The sequence below is a fragment of the Vidua macroura genome, chromosome 7, assembly GCF_024509145.1.
Source record: "Vidua macroura isolate BioBank_ID:100142 chromosome 7, ASM2450914v1, whole genome shotgun sequence".
NCBI lineage: Eukaryota > Metazoa > Chordata > Aves > Passeriformes > Viduidae > Vidua > Vidua macroura.
Window position 1 is genome coordinate 39,448,148 of NC_071577.1, and position 13,691 is coordinate 39,461,838.

At 49.4% G+C, this 13,691-nt stretch overlaps 1 protein-coding gene across 2 annotated transcripts in view; it reads right to left on the bottom strand.

The window, feature by feature from the left end:
• The window catches only part of CACNB4 (calcium voltage-gated channel auxiliary subunit beta 4), an 87,636-nt gene that overhangs the window by 7,007 nt on the left and 66,938 nt on the right, over positions 1-13,691 (bottom strand). The window contains exons 8-13 of one of the 2 annotated variants that reach the window (XM_053982598.1): positions 12,071-12,129; positions 9,964-10,073; positions 8,773-8,924; positions 8,257-8,352; positions 3,582-3,767; positions 2,456-2,508 (exon numbers count right to left, since the gene is read on the bottom strand). In XM_053982598.1, the coding sequence (XP_053838573.1) occupies positions 2,458-2,508; positions 3,582-3,767; positions 8,257-8,352; positions 8,773-8,924; positions 9,964-10,073; positions 12,071-12,129 (654 nt within the window). In that variant the 3' untranslated portion in view covers positions 2,456-2,457. The remainder of the gene's footprint in view (positions 1-2,455; positions 2,509-3,581; positions 3,768-8,256; positions 8,353-8,772; positions 8,925-9,963; positions 10,074-12,070; positions 12,130-13,691) is intronic. The other variant, XM_053982599.1, reaches the window with a different exon arrangement.

Below are 13,691 nucleotides of genomic sequence, written 5' to 3' on the forward strand. Positions count from 1 at the left end.
GCCAAGGGGAGGCTAAAATCATTGGATACTAAATTCTTTCAACTGAAGCACGGTATTTAAATGTGTTGACAGAAAATCCCTTCCTAAGATAATTTATTAATTAGAAGCCTTTGCTCTCCTCACGTTCCCATAATGACAATGCCCATCACTTGTCACATGAGCAGAATTAGTTTGTATTTTTTTGCCAGTTAATGGCACAGTGAAGAAACAGCCTAAAGCAAGCATTTAGTTTACTTTCACTACACATTAAACCTCTCAGGAGCATCAGCACCCATCCCTCAGGACAAACTCCGTGCTGAAACTCCAGCCCCTGCTCTCTGGGATACAAAACCTTCCTCCTGCTGCTGCAGCCTCTGCCTGGCGGCTGCTTTCCTGAATAATTGATATCCAAGGCTGCTGTGGCTGGGGCAGGGATGGAGCAGGGGGTGTGTGCTTGTAGCTCGGGGCTGGTGCTGCCAGGGAGGCTCCTGGAGAGGGGCCCTGAACGAGGGGCCCCTCTGCAACCTCAGCCCCAGATACTGGGGAGAACTCCAGCCAGGGGATCCCCATCCTCCTCTGAGCACCAGGTTTTAGTGGGGATTATGGTAAAGTGCTTCAGAAATTGAAGGCAGGCTGGGAGGGATGGGGGTGTTCATCTGGAGAAGGCTCCAGGCAGAGCTCAGAGCCCTGGGAATGTTCCCCTGGAGAAGGGAAGGCTCCAGGCAGAGCTGAGAGCCCTGGGAATGTTCCCCTGGAGAAGGGAAGGCTCCAGGCAGAGCTTAGAGCCCTGGGAATGTTCCCCTGGAGAAGGGAAGGCTCCAGGCAGAGCTCAGAGCCCTGGGAATGTTCCCCTGGAGAAGGGAAGGCTCCAGGCAGAGCTCAGAGCCCCTTGCAGGGCCTGAAGGGGCTCCAGGAGAGCTGAGGAGGGACTGGGGACAAGGGATGGAGGGACAGGAGCCAGGGAATGGCTCCCACTGCCAGAGGGCAGGGATGGCTGGGAGATTGGGAACTGGGAATTCCTGGCTGGGAGGGAGGTGAGGCCCTGGCACAGGTGCCCAGAGCAGCTGGGGCTGCCCCTGGATCCCTGGAAGTGCCCAAGGCCAGGGTGGACACTGGGGCTTGGAGCAGCCTGGGACAGTGGGAGGTTTCCCTGCCCATGGATGGGCTTTAAGGTCCTGTCCAACCCAAACCATTCTGTGGTTCCTTGAGTCCATGATGAATTATCCTTGTGTTTATGTGACACAAATGCAGTTTGGATGTAAAATCCCCTCACCAATTGTAGCTTTAACTCTGTGCTCACCCCTCTGCCTTCCCTGTGGGAATTCACCTCTGGGGCTGCATCCTGCTGCTTTCCTGGAACCTTCCTGCATCCCTGGGCTGTGTGCTCATCCCAGGGCTGCTGAGCTCCCAGGGTGTCAGCATGGGACACGCCTGCGCTGGGTACACTTGGCTCTGATGGCCCAGGTAACTTTTGATCCTGCTGTGTGATCCTCACAAACCTCAAAAGCTGAGCTATAGGATTTGAATCCATGCACTGAAATTAGGCTAGATGTGTTTACAGCTAACCAGTCACAGAGGCAAATGACTGGTGCCAAGGAGTTAGAGAATCCCAGGATGGTTTGGATTGGAAAGGAAATTAAGGATCACCTAATTCCTTCCCCTGCCATGAGCAGGGACACCTTCCACTATCCCAGGTTGGTCCAAGCCTCATCCAACCTGGCCTGGGACACTTCCAGGGATCCAGGGGCAGCCACAGCTTCTCAGAGCAATACATATTTTTCTAGGCAAAGATCAAATTTGCTCTTCCCCCTCAGCTCAGCACCGAGCTGTTCCTTTAAGGAAGGCAGTTCCCAAGGATCAGGTGTGGCAGAGCCAGCCCTGCCACCTGTGCCCTCTCTGACTGCTCTGGATCTGTGCCACGGAACGTGACCCTCGTGACTTCCACGAGTCAGGAGTTCAGGCAGAAAACTTTCAGTTCTCACTAAACCAAAGCCCAGGCCACAGCCAGGTAGAAATGGGAGTCTCCCAAATGTGGATTTGGTGAAGCAGGGACAGCCTATCCCAGCACACCTCTGTCAGGCTCACTGCTATGTAGCCTTTGGGCTTTTGCTTCTCAGTCTCCCAAGGGCAGAAGGAATACAAAATCTTCCTGCACCACAAGCACCTTTGCTAGTTTAATTAGCCTGAGTGCTTTTTAATTATCACAAACGTCATCACAGTGAAAGCTGATGCAAATCCTTCAAAGGTTTGAACGAGCATAAAACCTCCTCGTGGACAGCAGGGATGGTGGAAGCCCCTACTGTGAGATACCCATGGAAAAGAGCAGGGCCTGAACCCTGGTGGCACGGAAAACCTGCAGCTCTGGTTGGGCATGGATCACTCCGGGAGAAATTTACCCCTCTGCAGAGCACCAGCACCATTGATCCCACCGAAACCCTTTGGAATTCGGGTGAAGTGGGGATTAAGTGATGCATACCTTCAGCCAGCCCACTGCACAGGGGTGATTTTCATCTTCAGTGTGAGTTTTCCCTAAGTAAATGGAGCAACATTTCACAGTTATTGCTGGTGTCCATTGATCAGAGAGAAATAAATGCCTGAAAAAAATTCTGTGGATACACCCAGTTCTCAAAATGAAACTGAAGAGGTGAAAGTTCTGCAGATGGTATTTTATTGGCATGAAGGGATGGAAAACTGAAATTTTAAGGCAAGTGGAAAATGGAAACAACAGTTTACATGTGCATGTTATTATTAGTAACAGAACAGTGCTTGTGCATTCAGCCACTCAGGAGACAGTGACTTGCTGGTCCCAGTAAAACCAAGCAGGGCTTTAGAAAGGTGAGTGCAGGAATTAAGCACCTTCGGGGAAGTGCAGCTCACTCACAGCAAAGCCAGCTGGATGTTAACTGAAAACACCAAACAACAGTCATTTCCTCCAAAACTGTTACCTGCTTCCAGACACTCCACAAGCAGAGCAGACGTTACATTTGTCAGGTAAATTATTCATTAAATGTCATTTGTTCAGTTCTATTTCTGAAGTACATTAGCAAGTGACACTCCTGGAGTCCCCCACACACTGAAACTTGCAGGATTTAAAGCTCCCTGCAATCCTGAGCCCCTCAAGCATTCCCAGTTATTAGCCCCAAACATTTCTGGTTTCAAACTTAATAAAGCACGTACTTCTCATTAAGGACTATTTACATGCCACGATTGAAGTGTCAAAGTTCAGCCGAGTCTGAGCTATCCCTGTGGAAAAAAAGGGTCACAATTTTTTTCAATGGGTAAAAAAAAAAAAAAAAAAAAAAAAGTCTTTTATTCACACTCAAAGACCAAGCTTTTCCACCCAAAAGTGAATATTTGGTGAAGTTACGAGGGCAGGATAAAAGGGATTGTAACAGAGCTGACTCCTGGCTGGGAAATGGATGGCTGTTTTACCTCCCACTGAAGGCAGAGCATTCCCAGCGCTCAGCACCGCGCTGAGGAGCTGCCTCCTCCCTGGCTGCACCCCCGGAGCTGGCAGGTGCCAGCACAGCCCCTGGCACACTGGACAGAGCACGGAGCAGACCCACCTGCTGGCTGCCTGCGGCCCCGGGGCCCGTTCCTACCTGCAGGCCGGAGATGGCGGCGGGGTACGGGGACAGCGCCGAGGGCCCCAGGCTCCTGCCCAGCAGGGGCGTCATGGGCGCGGCGCTGGACGTGTGCGTGGCTCTCCAGTAGGCCTCCAGGTACTCGGCCAGGTGCTCGCAGGCGTCCTCCAGCTGGTTCTCGTCCAGGATCACGTCAAACATGTCCTGGGCACAGGGACAACACGCGGTCACGGCCGGGGGACGAGCAGCGCTCGTCACGCCGAGCCCTGGAGTTGTTGTTCACGGAGCGGGGCAGAGGGGAGGGAGCTGGAAGCATGGAGAGGGGTTCCTGCAACAGCAGGGAGGGACGGGGGGGCACGGATTCACACTGAAACACAGCAGGGAGGGATGGGACACTGGGGAGGAATTCCTGCCTGGGAGGGAGGGGAGCCCCTGGAATGGAATTCCCAGAGAAGCTGTGGCTGCTCCTGGATCCCTGGAAGTGCCCAAGGCCAGGCTGGACGGGGCTGGAGCAGCCTGGGACAGTGGGAGGTGTCCCTGCCCATGGCAGGGCTGGGACTGGATGAGGTTTGAGGTCCCTTCCACCCCAAACCATTCCATGATTCCGTAGCTGGAAATGAAAATGGTACAAGTGGCTTTAGAAGGTGACCAAGAGCCAAAGCCCTCAGGAGTCACTGGACACCGTCCCTTGGTCCCTGGGTGTTGCATGAGCTCTCTTTTGTTCCTGGGCACAAAGCTCTTCAATTTATTTATTTCTTTCCAGTGCTGATGCCCCTAAAAGCATTCCCACAGCAGTGAAGGCAGCAGGCAGTCCTGACAGCAGCAGCATTCCTGCCTCAGGGAATTCTCCAGACACCTCCTCCATGTGCTGGCTGAAACCACCTCCATCCCTGCCTGTCCTCCAGCCTGCCAGAACCAGCAGAGCCCCTCGAGAGAAACACAGCTTTATTTTCAGCAGTTCAACTTCCTATCTCATCTCGAATCTGAACTTTGCAAAATACTGTGAGAACAGCACAGGAAATGGCAAATAAGTGCAGGTGCTGTGGGTGTAAAGGGCAGCCAGCATCAACCACAGGCTGCTCTCTTCCACCTGTTTTTACAGCTCTCAGAATAAGACTTAAAATAATAAAGCATTTTTTCTTCTTTTTTTCATTTATTCTCTCTTCCCAGCGTGGCAGAGAAAAGTTTCCTCCTCTGCCAGCAAGGAGGAGTTTCCTTCTAATCAGAATATTCTCAACACTGCATCTCTTGGTCCAGTTCAGTGTTTACTGCTCTTCTTTTGCTCCTTTCTTTATTTACTGCTTTTACTCTTTTGCTATTCACCCACATGTTGATGCACCACACACTCCAGTCTATCACTCACTTGTGGAAGAAGTCATAAATTAAATCACAGTTAAATTAGAAAATAAAATAATGTGGTATGCTTGCATATACTTTGCTTTGGAAAAGATTGAAATTGAGCACTTGGGAGTGCAACATGTTTTCTTCAATAAAGAATTAAACTGGATTTAGGACTCTTTAATGCTCTGAATATTCCCCTGCACAGTAAGACTGGACTGGGAGCCTCTCAGGCTGTGCCTGGAGGAGCTGCAGCCCTGGCAGGATCCTGACTCCAGTGTGTGACACGGAGAATAAACGACAGAGAACCAAACACTCAGCTTTTCTCCTGCATTTAACAGTTCTGCTCATCCCTCAGCTGGGTTTGTTCTGTTTCCACATATTTGGCAGGAAATCATCTTTGAGGGAGATCCCTGGTTGTGAGGGGCATGGAGCAAAGCAGTTCCTCTGCAAGATGTTCTGCAAGCTCCTGGTGACTCTCTAGTGATACAAGTGGCCTTTCCTGAAGAGCACATCCGTGGCCACTGTCCTCTGCTATTTTGGTTTGCTGTAGAACCACTGTGGACCTGAGAGGAGGAAGAATTTCAACTTGTAGATATGTCCTAATTATATTTTAATTAACCAAAGCGCTTGAATTCTGCTGCTGTGTAATCTCAGGTATCTTTTAGGTTGTGTCAAACAGACCAGAGGGCTTTGTACCCTCTCTTAGCATGGGGCATGAATTCAGAAGTTTCAAACAATAACAGCCACGATGAACTGTTGATGAGCAGTGGATGTAAGGCTGTACAGTTTGTGTTTCCTTGAGCCCTGCCATGCTCCTGCAGTGGAGTTCCTGGAGCCCTGCAATATTCCTGTGTCCTGCAATATTCCTGGTGTCCTGCAATATTCCTGGAACCCTGCAATATTCCTGGTGTCCTGCAATACTCCTGGAACCCTGCAATATTCCTGTGTCCTGCAATGTTCTTGGAGCCCTGCAATATTCCTGTGTCCTGCAATATTCCTGTAGCCCTGCAATATTCCTGGTGTCCTACAATATTCCTGGTGTTCTGCAATGTTCCTGGTGCCCTGCAGTGTTCCTGGAGCCCTGCAATATTTCTGTGTCCTCCAATATTCCTGTATCCTGCAATATTCCTGTGTCGTGTAATGTTCCTGTGTCCTGCAATATTCCTGTGTCCTGCAATATTCCTGGAGCCCTGCAATATTCCTGTGTCCTGCAATATTCCTGTGTCCTGCAATATTCCTGGAGCCCTGCAATATTCCTGGAGCCCTGCAATATTCCTGTGTCCTGCAATATTCCTGTGTCCTGCAATATTCCTGGAGCCCTGTAATATTCCTGTATCCTGCAATATTCCTGTGTCCTGCAATATTCCTGGAGCCCTGCAATATTCCTGGAACCCTGCAATATTCCTGGTGTCCTGCAATATTCCTGGAGCCCTGCAATATTCCTGTGTGCTGCAGTGCCCAACACTGGCTCGAGCAGTGTCAGGGGCAGATTAGCAAGGAATTAATAATGAAAGCAGTTCCTGAGCTCAAATATGCCCAAAGAGACAGCTATTTTTACAGCTATTTTTACAATGTCTAGACATGCAGCACCAGCTCATTCCTTATGGCTGCCTCTCAGCAGAGGAACACAGTGAGGACTGCATCCTGTGCAAGGACCTTCCCTTTAAACCAACACTCCAAATTCTCCTCTTGCAGGAATCTGAGCTGCAAGAGAGAGCAGGAGAGAGGGAGCAGTGCCTTTGCTCTTAGCAATGAACTTCTACTTAATTAAACCATGGGCCAGTTTTAATTTCAAGCCAAGCCAGACTGTCACCTCTCTGGGAGAGCTCAAAGTCAGCACTCACTTCCTTCCCATCACCAGTGCAAAGTGCTGAGCTGGTTTGTGAGCAGCTCCTGGGCAGGGCAGGGCTGGGTTCACAGCTGAAACCTGTGACTCTGACATTTGGAGAAGCTTTTCTGATCCAGGTGGGGCCTCACCTGGCTGCCTTCAGCACTGGAATGCAATTCCAGGCCTGGGTGTTGAGGCAGAGTTCAGTAAATCTGGGGATGGACAATCCAAGTGCCCCAATGCACCCCACATGGATTATTTCATGGCATCTGGGAATCCCACGAGTTAGAAGGGACCTAAAAAACCATCTCATCCACGCCCTGCCAAGGGCAGGGACACCTTCCACCATCCCAGGGTGCTTCAAGCCCTGTCCAGCCTGGCCTGGGACACTGCCAGGGCAGCCACAGCTTCTCTGCTAACATCTCTCATGTCAGCTGATGTCAGTGAAGTGAGGCTGAGTAAGAGGAAACCACTGCATAAAAAACAAAAAAAAAGGCTGTGAAATGCCCAGGGTTCTGTGTGCAGGTGCCAGAGGAAACACCTTTCACACAGGACCACGTGCAGAGGGCTGTTCTGTGTGTAAGCTCAGGGGAAACACCACAAACAGGGGCAGCTCCAACTCCAGTTCCTTGGCTCACACCCATCAGCAGCTGGGAAGGGATGTGTCTTAGAGGGATCACTCTGTTCTCCAGGACATTACAATTCTGGTTGGGTTAGTGGGAGCTGGATGGCTCACAGGAATAACCCAGCAGCATTTTAAGAGATCACAACTCAGTAAAAAATCCCATGTGAGAAATGTAACACAGCTGAGCTCTGCAGAAGAACAGGCTGCCCAGAGAAGCTGTCACTGCCCTGGTACCTCTGCACTCTGCACTCCCATCCCAATATCCCACAGAGATCCCACACAAAGCCCCATCCAAGTCCATTTCCACTGCCTCTGTCCCAGAAACCAGGTGTGGCTTTCAAAACTAAAAGCAAGTTTGAGCTGCCCTGTCCAAATCCCTGCAGAGCCTCTCCCACAACCCTGCCCATGAGCCCTGCAGGCCTCTGCTCCATCAGCAGGAATTCAGGACTCCAGGAGAGGGGCAGGATCTTTGACCAGGAGCTGTGCTCTGATGAGGTGACTGGGATGGCCTGCAGGATCAGGAGCAGGGCTCACATGCCTGCACACTCCCCTTTCCCTTTCCCCACACTCCCTGTGCAGTGAGGGGAGGCCTCTCCAAACCCAGACTTTGTCCCTCTGGGAGCTGCAGCTCCACAGATGATGTAACTTGCTAATGAACACATTTGTTGTCCCCTCCACGTCATTCCTGCCCTGTCACCCTGCCAAAGACCAAAACAAACCCGGGGCAGGAGATAACCAGGATGAAAGTCTGCAGCACTTTGTGTCTCACGAGTGCAGGGCCGTGTGAGCACCACCAGGCAGTGATAATGGATGGACCCAGCTCTGCACAGGGATCAGCACAGCAGGAATCATCAGAATTCCACAAAGCAGGAGTTCTTCAGCCTCTCCTCTGTACTTACTGGTGGGCATTGTGCAAGTTTATCAGCTGCCACCAACTGGACGTTCAAATGTTTGCTTTGTGACTTCCCTCTGGACTTGATCAGTCGCTGCAGAACCTGCCAGGAGGAAAGGGCAAAAGGTGAGTTCAAGGATCATTTATCTCCCTAAAGCTCAGCCTGACATCCCTCTGAGGGATTACCAAGAACAGAAGCTCTCCATAAAATATTGCCCTTGAATATCCCAAACCTTTCTGGTAACTCCTCTGAGAACTGGGAACATTTCCCTCTGGATCACGTTTGAACCCTTGAAAAATTTCAAATGCACTTCTGCTTTATCCTACTTTAAGTCTTAAGTTATTTCTGACAATAGAGAAGCATGAAAATCATATTTATACAGAATTTTCTGGATTGCTGGATGGACTGTAGCACACCAGCAGCACATTATATCACTTTTTCACCTTTTCAGGTGCACATTCCACACTGCCCATTCCCACCCTGCCCTCCAGCTCCCTCCTGGATCTTAGGGTGAGGAATTACCTTTGGAGAGGACACCTTCACATGGACAATAATTGGTGCTAGAGATGTCTTGATAAGCTGTGCAGGGTGATTTATAGTGTCTGCATCCAGGACAACCAGCTGTAAGGACCTGGCCAGCTCAAAGATTCTTTCAATCTCACTCTGCACTTCAGCTGCAAAGGAAAACAAAGCAGGTGAAACCACTGGGATAAAAATACCCTCACCCACTTACTGTCACAGACTCCATGTGAATTGATGGCACTGCCATAAAATAACCTGTTACCTCTACCTCTAGTGCAAGCAGTCACTCAGCACGGCAGAGATTTGGAATTTGGGTTCTTTTTTTTACCAAACCCAACTCCTCTTAGATCCTGGGAAGGTGTCCCAGAGGGCAGGATGTTGGAATGCACATGACACACAGAAATTTCCACCCTTGTGCAAGAAAGAATCACACAATCACAGAACCATCAAGGTTGGAAAAGACTTCCAAGATCATGGAGTCCAACTAAAAATTCCTCAGGCCACTGCTCCCCAGCAGTCCTGACACTGAGGAGAGGAGCAGGACCCAAACTCTCACAGCCAGACAGCAAAATTCAGCTGTAACTGCTCAAAATTAAACACAAAACTGGTCCCAGGGTCAGGAATGACATTTCCTTGGCTGGACAAGTGAAAGCTCTTTGGCTCCTTGTGATGTGGAATTAAAAGCACAGGGCTGGGAAGGAGGAGGAGCTGAGAGGCCAGCTCAGGATTATGCAGTAAAATGCTGTAGACACATTTAAATCTGCACAACTGCTGTGATCTTGGGAATGGCTGGAGCTGAGCCAGGGCAGGGTCAGGTTGGATTTCAGGGAAAGGTTCTTCCCTCAGAGGGTGCTGGGCACTGCCCAGGCTCCCCAGGGAATGGGCACATTCCCAAGGCTGCCAGAGCTCCAGGAGGGTTTGGACACTGCTCCAGGGGTGCTCAGGGTGGGATTTTGGGCCAGGAGCTGGATCCATGATCCTGTGGGTCCCTTCCAGCTCAGACTGGGAATCCCACGAGTTAGAAGGGACCTAAAAAACCATCTCATCCACGCCCTGCCAAGGGCAGGGACACCTTCCACCATCCCAGGGTGCTTCAAGCCCTGTCCAGCCTGGCCTGGGACACTGCCAGGGCAGCCACAGCTGCCCCTGTGTGTAAGCACAGCCTGAGTTCCAGCTGTGCCAGGGCCTTACCTAGGCTGGACCTGGTGTTGGAGCGCTCAATGATCGCCCTCTTGCTGGGGTTGTTGAGCACAGACCTCTTGGCCAGGGAGATGTCAGCTGTCACTCTGGTTATGGATATCCTGGCAGGAGAGCACAGCACACACAGACACAGGAGTGGGATTTCCACAGCCCATTTTCCACAGCCACAGCCCATTCCAAAGGGCAAACACAACCAAACACGCTCAGGCACGTTTCCAGATGAGTTATGGCATCGTTAAAGAACAATCCTAACAGAAGTGCTGGGTAACTGGGATGTATTTCCTATTCCCTGAGCCCTGGGATGGAGCTCCTGCTATTCTCCTTAGTGCATTAATTAACTTTCCTCCTCCCAGCTCACTCATCTCCTGCATGAATTTACACAGTGCCATAAATGCTGTGAGTTATGTGAGGCTCGGGGCACTCAGAAGGAGGGAGCTGCAATGTAGCAGCACTTCCTCTTCCCTCAGAGTTACACCAGGAGTAAACCCAGCCCAGCTGACAGGGAGCTGTGCCAGGGGCTGGGATGAGCAGGAGAAAAGGAACTGGAGCTCTCTGGGCTGCCTGAACTCGAGTTTAACTTCACTGCACCTCTTTAACTTAAGGCAGGTGATTTATTTGCTTCATCAGTCAGTGAGTTAGAAAGACACAAAATGTTACAAAGCAAAGACCACACAATCCCTTCATGAAAAATCCAATTAGGAGGCCTGGGATGAGCCAAGGAGCCAGGAAAAATGGAAAGAAAACAAGCTGGGAATGACCAGCAGCTTCTGCACAGAACATAAGATTTATGCAGCTCTAAGTGGAATTTTCAGCTGCAGGGTTAAAAAGAAGTGCAGTTATTTTTCTGCATAATACATAAATAAATGCATACATGGAGGCCAAAAGTAAAAATGAGTTTAAAATAGAAATGAATGGATTGTGGGTCTTGGGCTCACTGGCCAGCAGGGGAGCTTGCAGTTACAAAGGAAGGAGCTGGCAAAGCCCAGGGAATTCAGAGGCAGGGAAGGAGTCAGGTCTCTCTGATGCCTTTGGAAAGGCTCTTCCTTGGACACTCAGCTCCTTTCTTGGTAACGTGGACCTCTCCCAAAACTGCTGAAGAGATGGAAAGAAAGAAAGAAGAAAGAAAAGGGAGGGAGGAGGAAGCCCACAAAGCCATAAAAGTTGGCAGAAGGACCAAGAAGAAGCTTTTTCCTGAGCTCCTCAGAGCTAAAATCAATGGTCTCTGGCTGCTGGTGGCACTGAGCTCTCCACTGCTGAAATTTCATCCTCCCACCTGATCCAGCTGCCAATCCTGCTGATGGAGTTAGGACTTCCAGAAAATCACTTGAGCTGAGCAGCTCAAACAGACCAGGAGAGGAGATACTTTGGACAGAAGTTGATCATTAAACGTTCTCTCTGAGCTGTTTAGGGATCAGTTCAGCACTGCCACCTCCTCACTCCTAAAATCCATAAATCCTGCTCCAGCTCTTCTAGAGAACATCATTTTCCCTGCCCTGGTGGTTTGGGTATTTCAAAGCTGACTTAGTGTTATGTGTTACCAGAACAGCTTCTTTTCCCAGCTGGAATACCCTGAACTAACTGGGAAGGGCAGAACATCCCAGAGATGCAGCAAACACCTACAAGGACTGAGGTGATGCCAGGGACCAAGCCAGTGCTCCTAGCAAGGAAATCCAAATTATCCTCTGCAGCTCACCAGGAAATGCTCCAGCTGAAGATGAACCCTCCTTACAATTCTTTTTCTGTGTTTTTATTTCTCAGCATTTCATTCTTCCAACCACCCTTTTCAGTATTTTTGCCTACTTAGGGCAGTCAAAATAAAATCTCATATAAGGAATATTTTAGAGGTGATTTTTCTTAGGTGTTGGGAAGACACTGAGACAGAAGTCTTGTGTTAAACTAAGAAATCCTAGCCCAGAAATGCAGATATGTGCACCCCTAGAAACACATCAGCTGTGTCCCACTCTTCAGTGGTGACACAAAGCCAGAAATTCAGCTTTGATCATGCAGCAAACCCTCTGGCATTAAAAAAAAAAAAAAAATTGACTGAAATGTTAATAACACATGGGCAAAGCAGCATGAGAAGGACAGAGTTTCTCACCTCCCATCAAACCTGTGCTTCAGGAAGTCAAAGAGAGCTTTCTGCATCATGTCTGTCACCTTGGCAGAGGGGAGAAGATTGAGCAGGGGGGTGGACAGGGAGAGAAAGAAGCCAAAAGGAAGGAAAGAGGTGAGTAGAAGGCAGGGACACAGCCAACAATCCACACCCTTGCTGGGCAGAACCATCCCACAGTGCCATGTCCTGCCACAGCACTCGGCAGCAAATCCCTGGAAGTTTCCTGACTCCCTGGCCCAAGGGCAGAGCTGTCCCTGTGTGTGCTCCTGTCCTGAGCTGCACTGAGCATTCCTCACCCCCCTCACATCCAGCACCACTCCCAAAGCTGCCCTGGGGCATGTTTGCTGGCCAGAGCACTTGGGCTTTTCCTACACAACACTATTCCAGCGGCCCGCAGACTTCAGGGATGAGATCTGTCCTGCTGGGGACTGGCTGCTCTCACAGAGGGATGACAGCAAAAAGATGGGATGTTCAAATCTGGGAACACAGCTGAGCTGCTCAGCCCCGAGAGCTGTCATCTCTGCCATCTGATTTATTGAGCAGCTCCTTGTCCTTTGCAGGACAGCTCAGGCTGACAATTATTATCTGCCAGGCCAGGCAGCAGCTTCATCAAAGCCCCCAGGTCTCTCTGCCAGTTTATTTCCCTCCTTCCAACTGATTCCTTCAGCATTTAGACAGGAGAAAAACAGTCAAAATAAATTCCCCCAAGTAAGGTCAAGTATTTTTGTTATTGAAATTAATATTCTGTGTTACTATTTCCACACATCTGTATGTTCAAGGTGTTGTGTTTAGTGCTGTTTTATTCAAAACAAAAAAGAGACAGGGTGGCAGATTTGAAGAGGTTTTTATGAACAGCCTCTCCCCCCTCCAAACTCGAGAGGTAAATTGATCTGTGGTGCAGCACAGAGGGAATTTACTCCTGTCAAAAAACTTCCCCATCAAATTAAAAGGCAGAGAGCAGAACATGAAGTACCTGCTCTGCTGAGCTGCACCTTCAGTCACTCTCACATAAAAACAATGCCAGAACACTGCATTATGCCAGGGCTGTCACCTCCCAAAAAGAACCATTCCAATTTGTTTAATAATACCCTATAAATTACTGACAACATTAATTAAGCTTAATGAAGTGTATCTTTGATTTTATGTTCATTTAGTTCCTGGTTCAGCACTTCCCAGATGGCTGAGCTCCCTAAACTGCCCTGCTCAAAGTCTCTGCTGGTTTAGCACGTGGTAAATGCTCACTTGAGTCTGCAGCAGCCCAAAAAACACTGTCCTGGTTATCTGGGCACCTTATCCTGCCCACTTCCACCTGGGCAATCTTTTAGGAGGGTTAAAGGTTTCTTTGCAAAATATTTGAATTTATCAATAAAGTGAAAAAAAGGAGAACAACAAGGAAGCTCCTTCAAATGTTTTGCTAATTGAGTTCAAAGCACGGGCTGGTTTGATGAGCATTTTTCATGTGTAGAGTCCAGCTCATTAACTTGACTTCTTGTAGCAGACACAAATTCTCTTTTTTACTTGATTTAATCAGGAATGAGTGCACTGAAGAGAATGGATTTGCACTGTGCTTAAAACAGTACAAGTCAGAAGTAACTCTTAGCTCTTA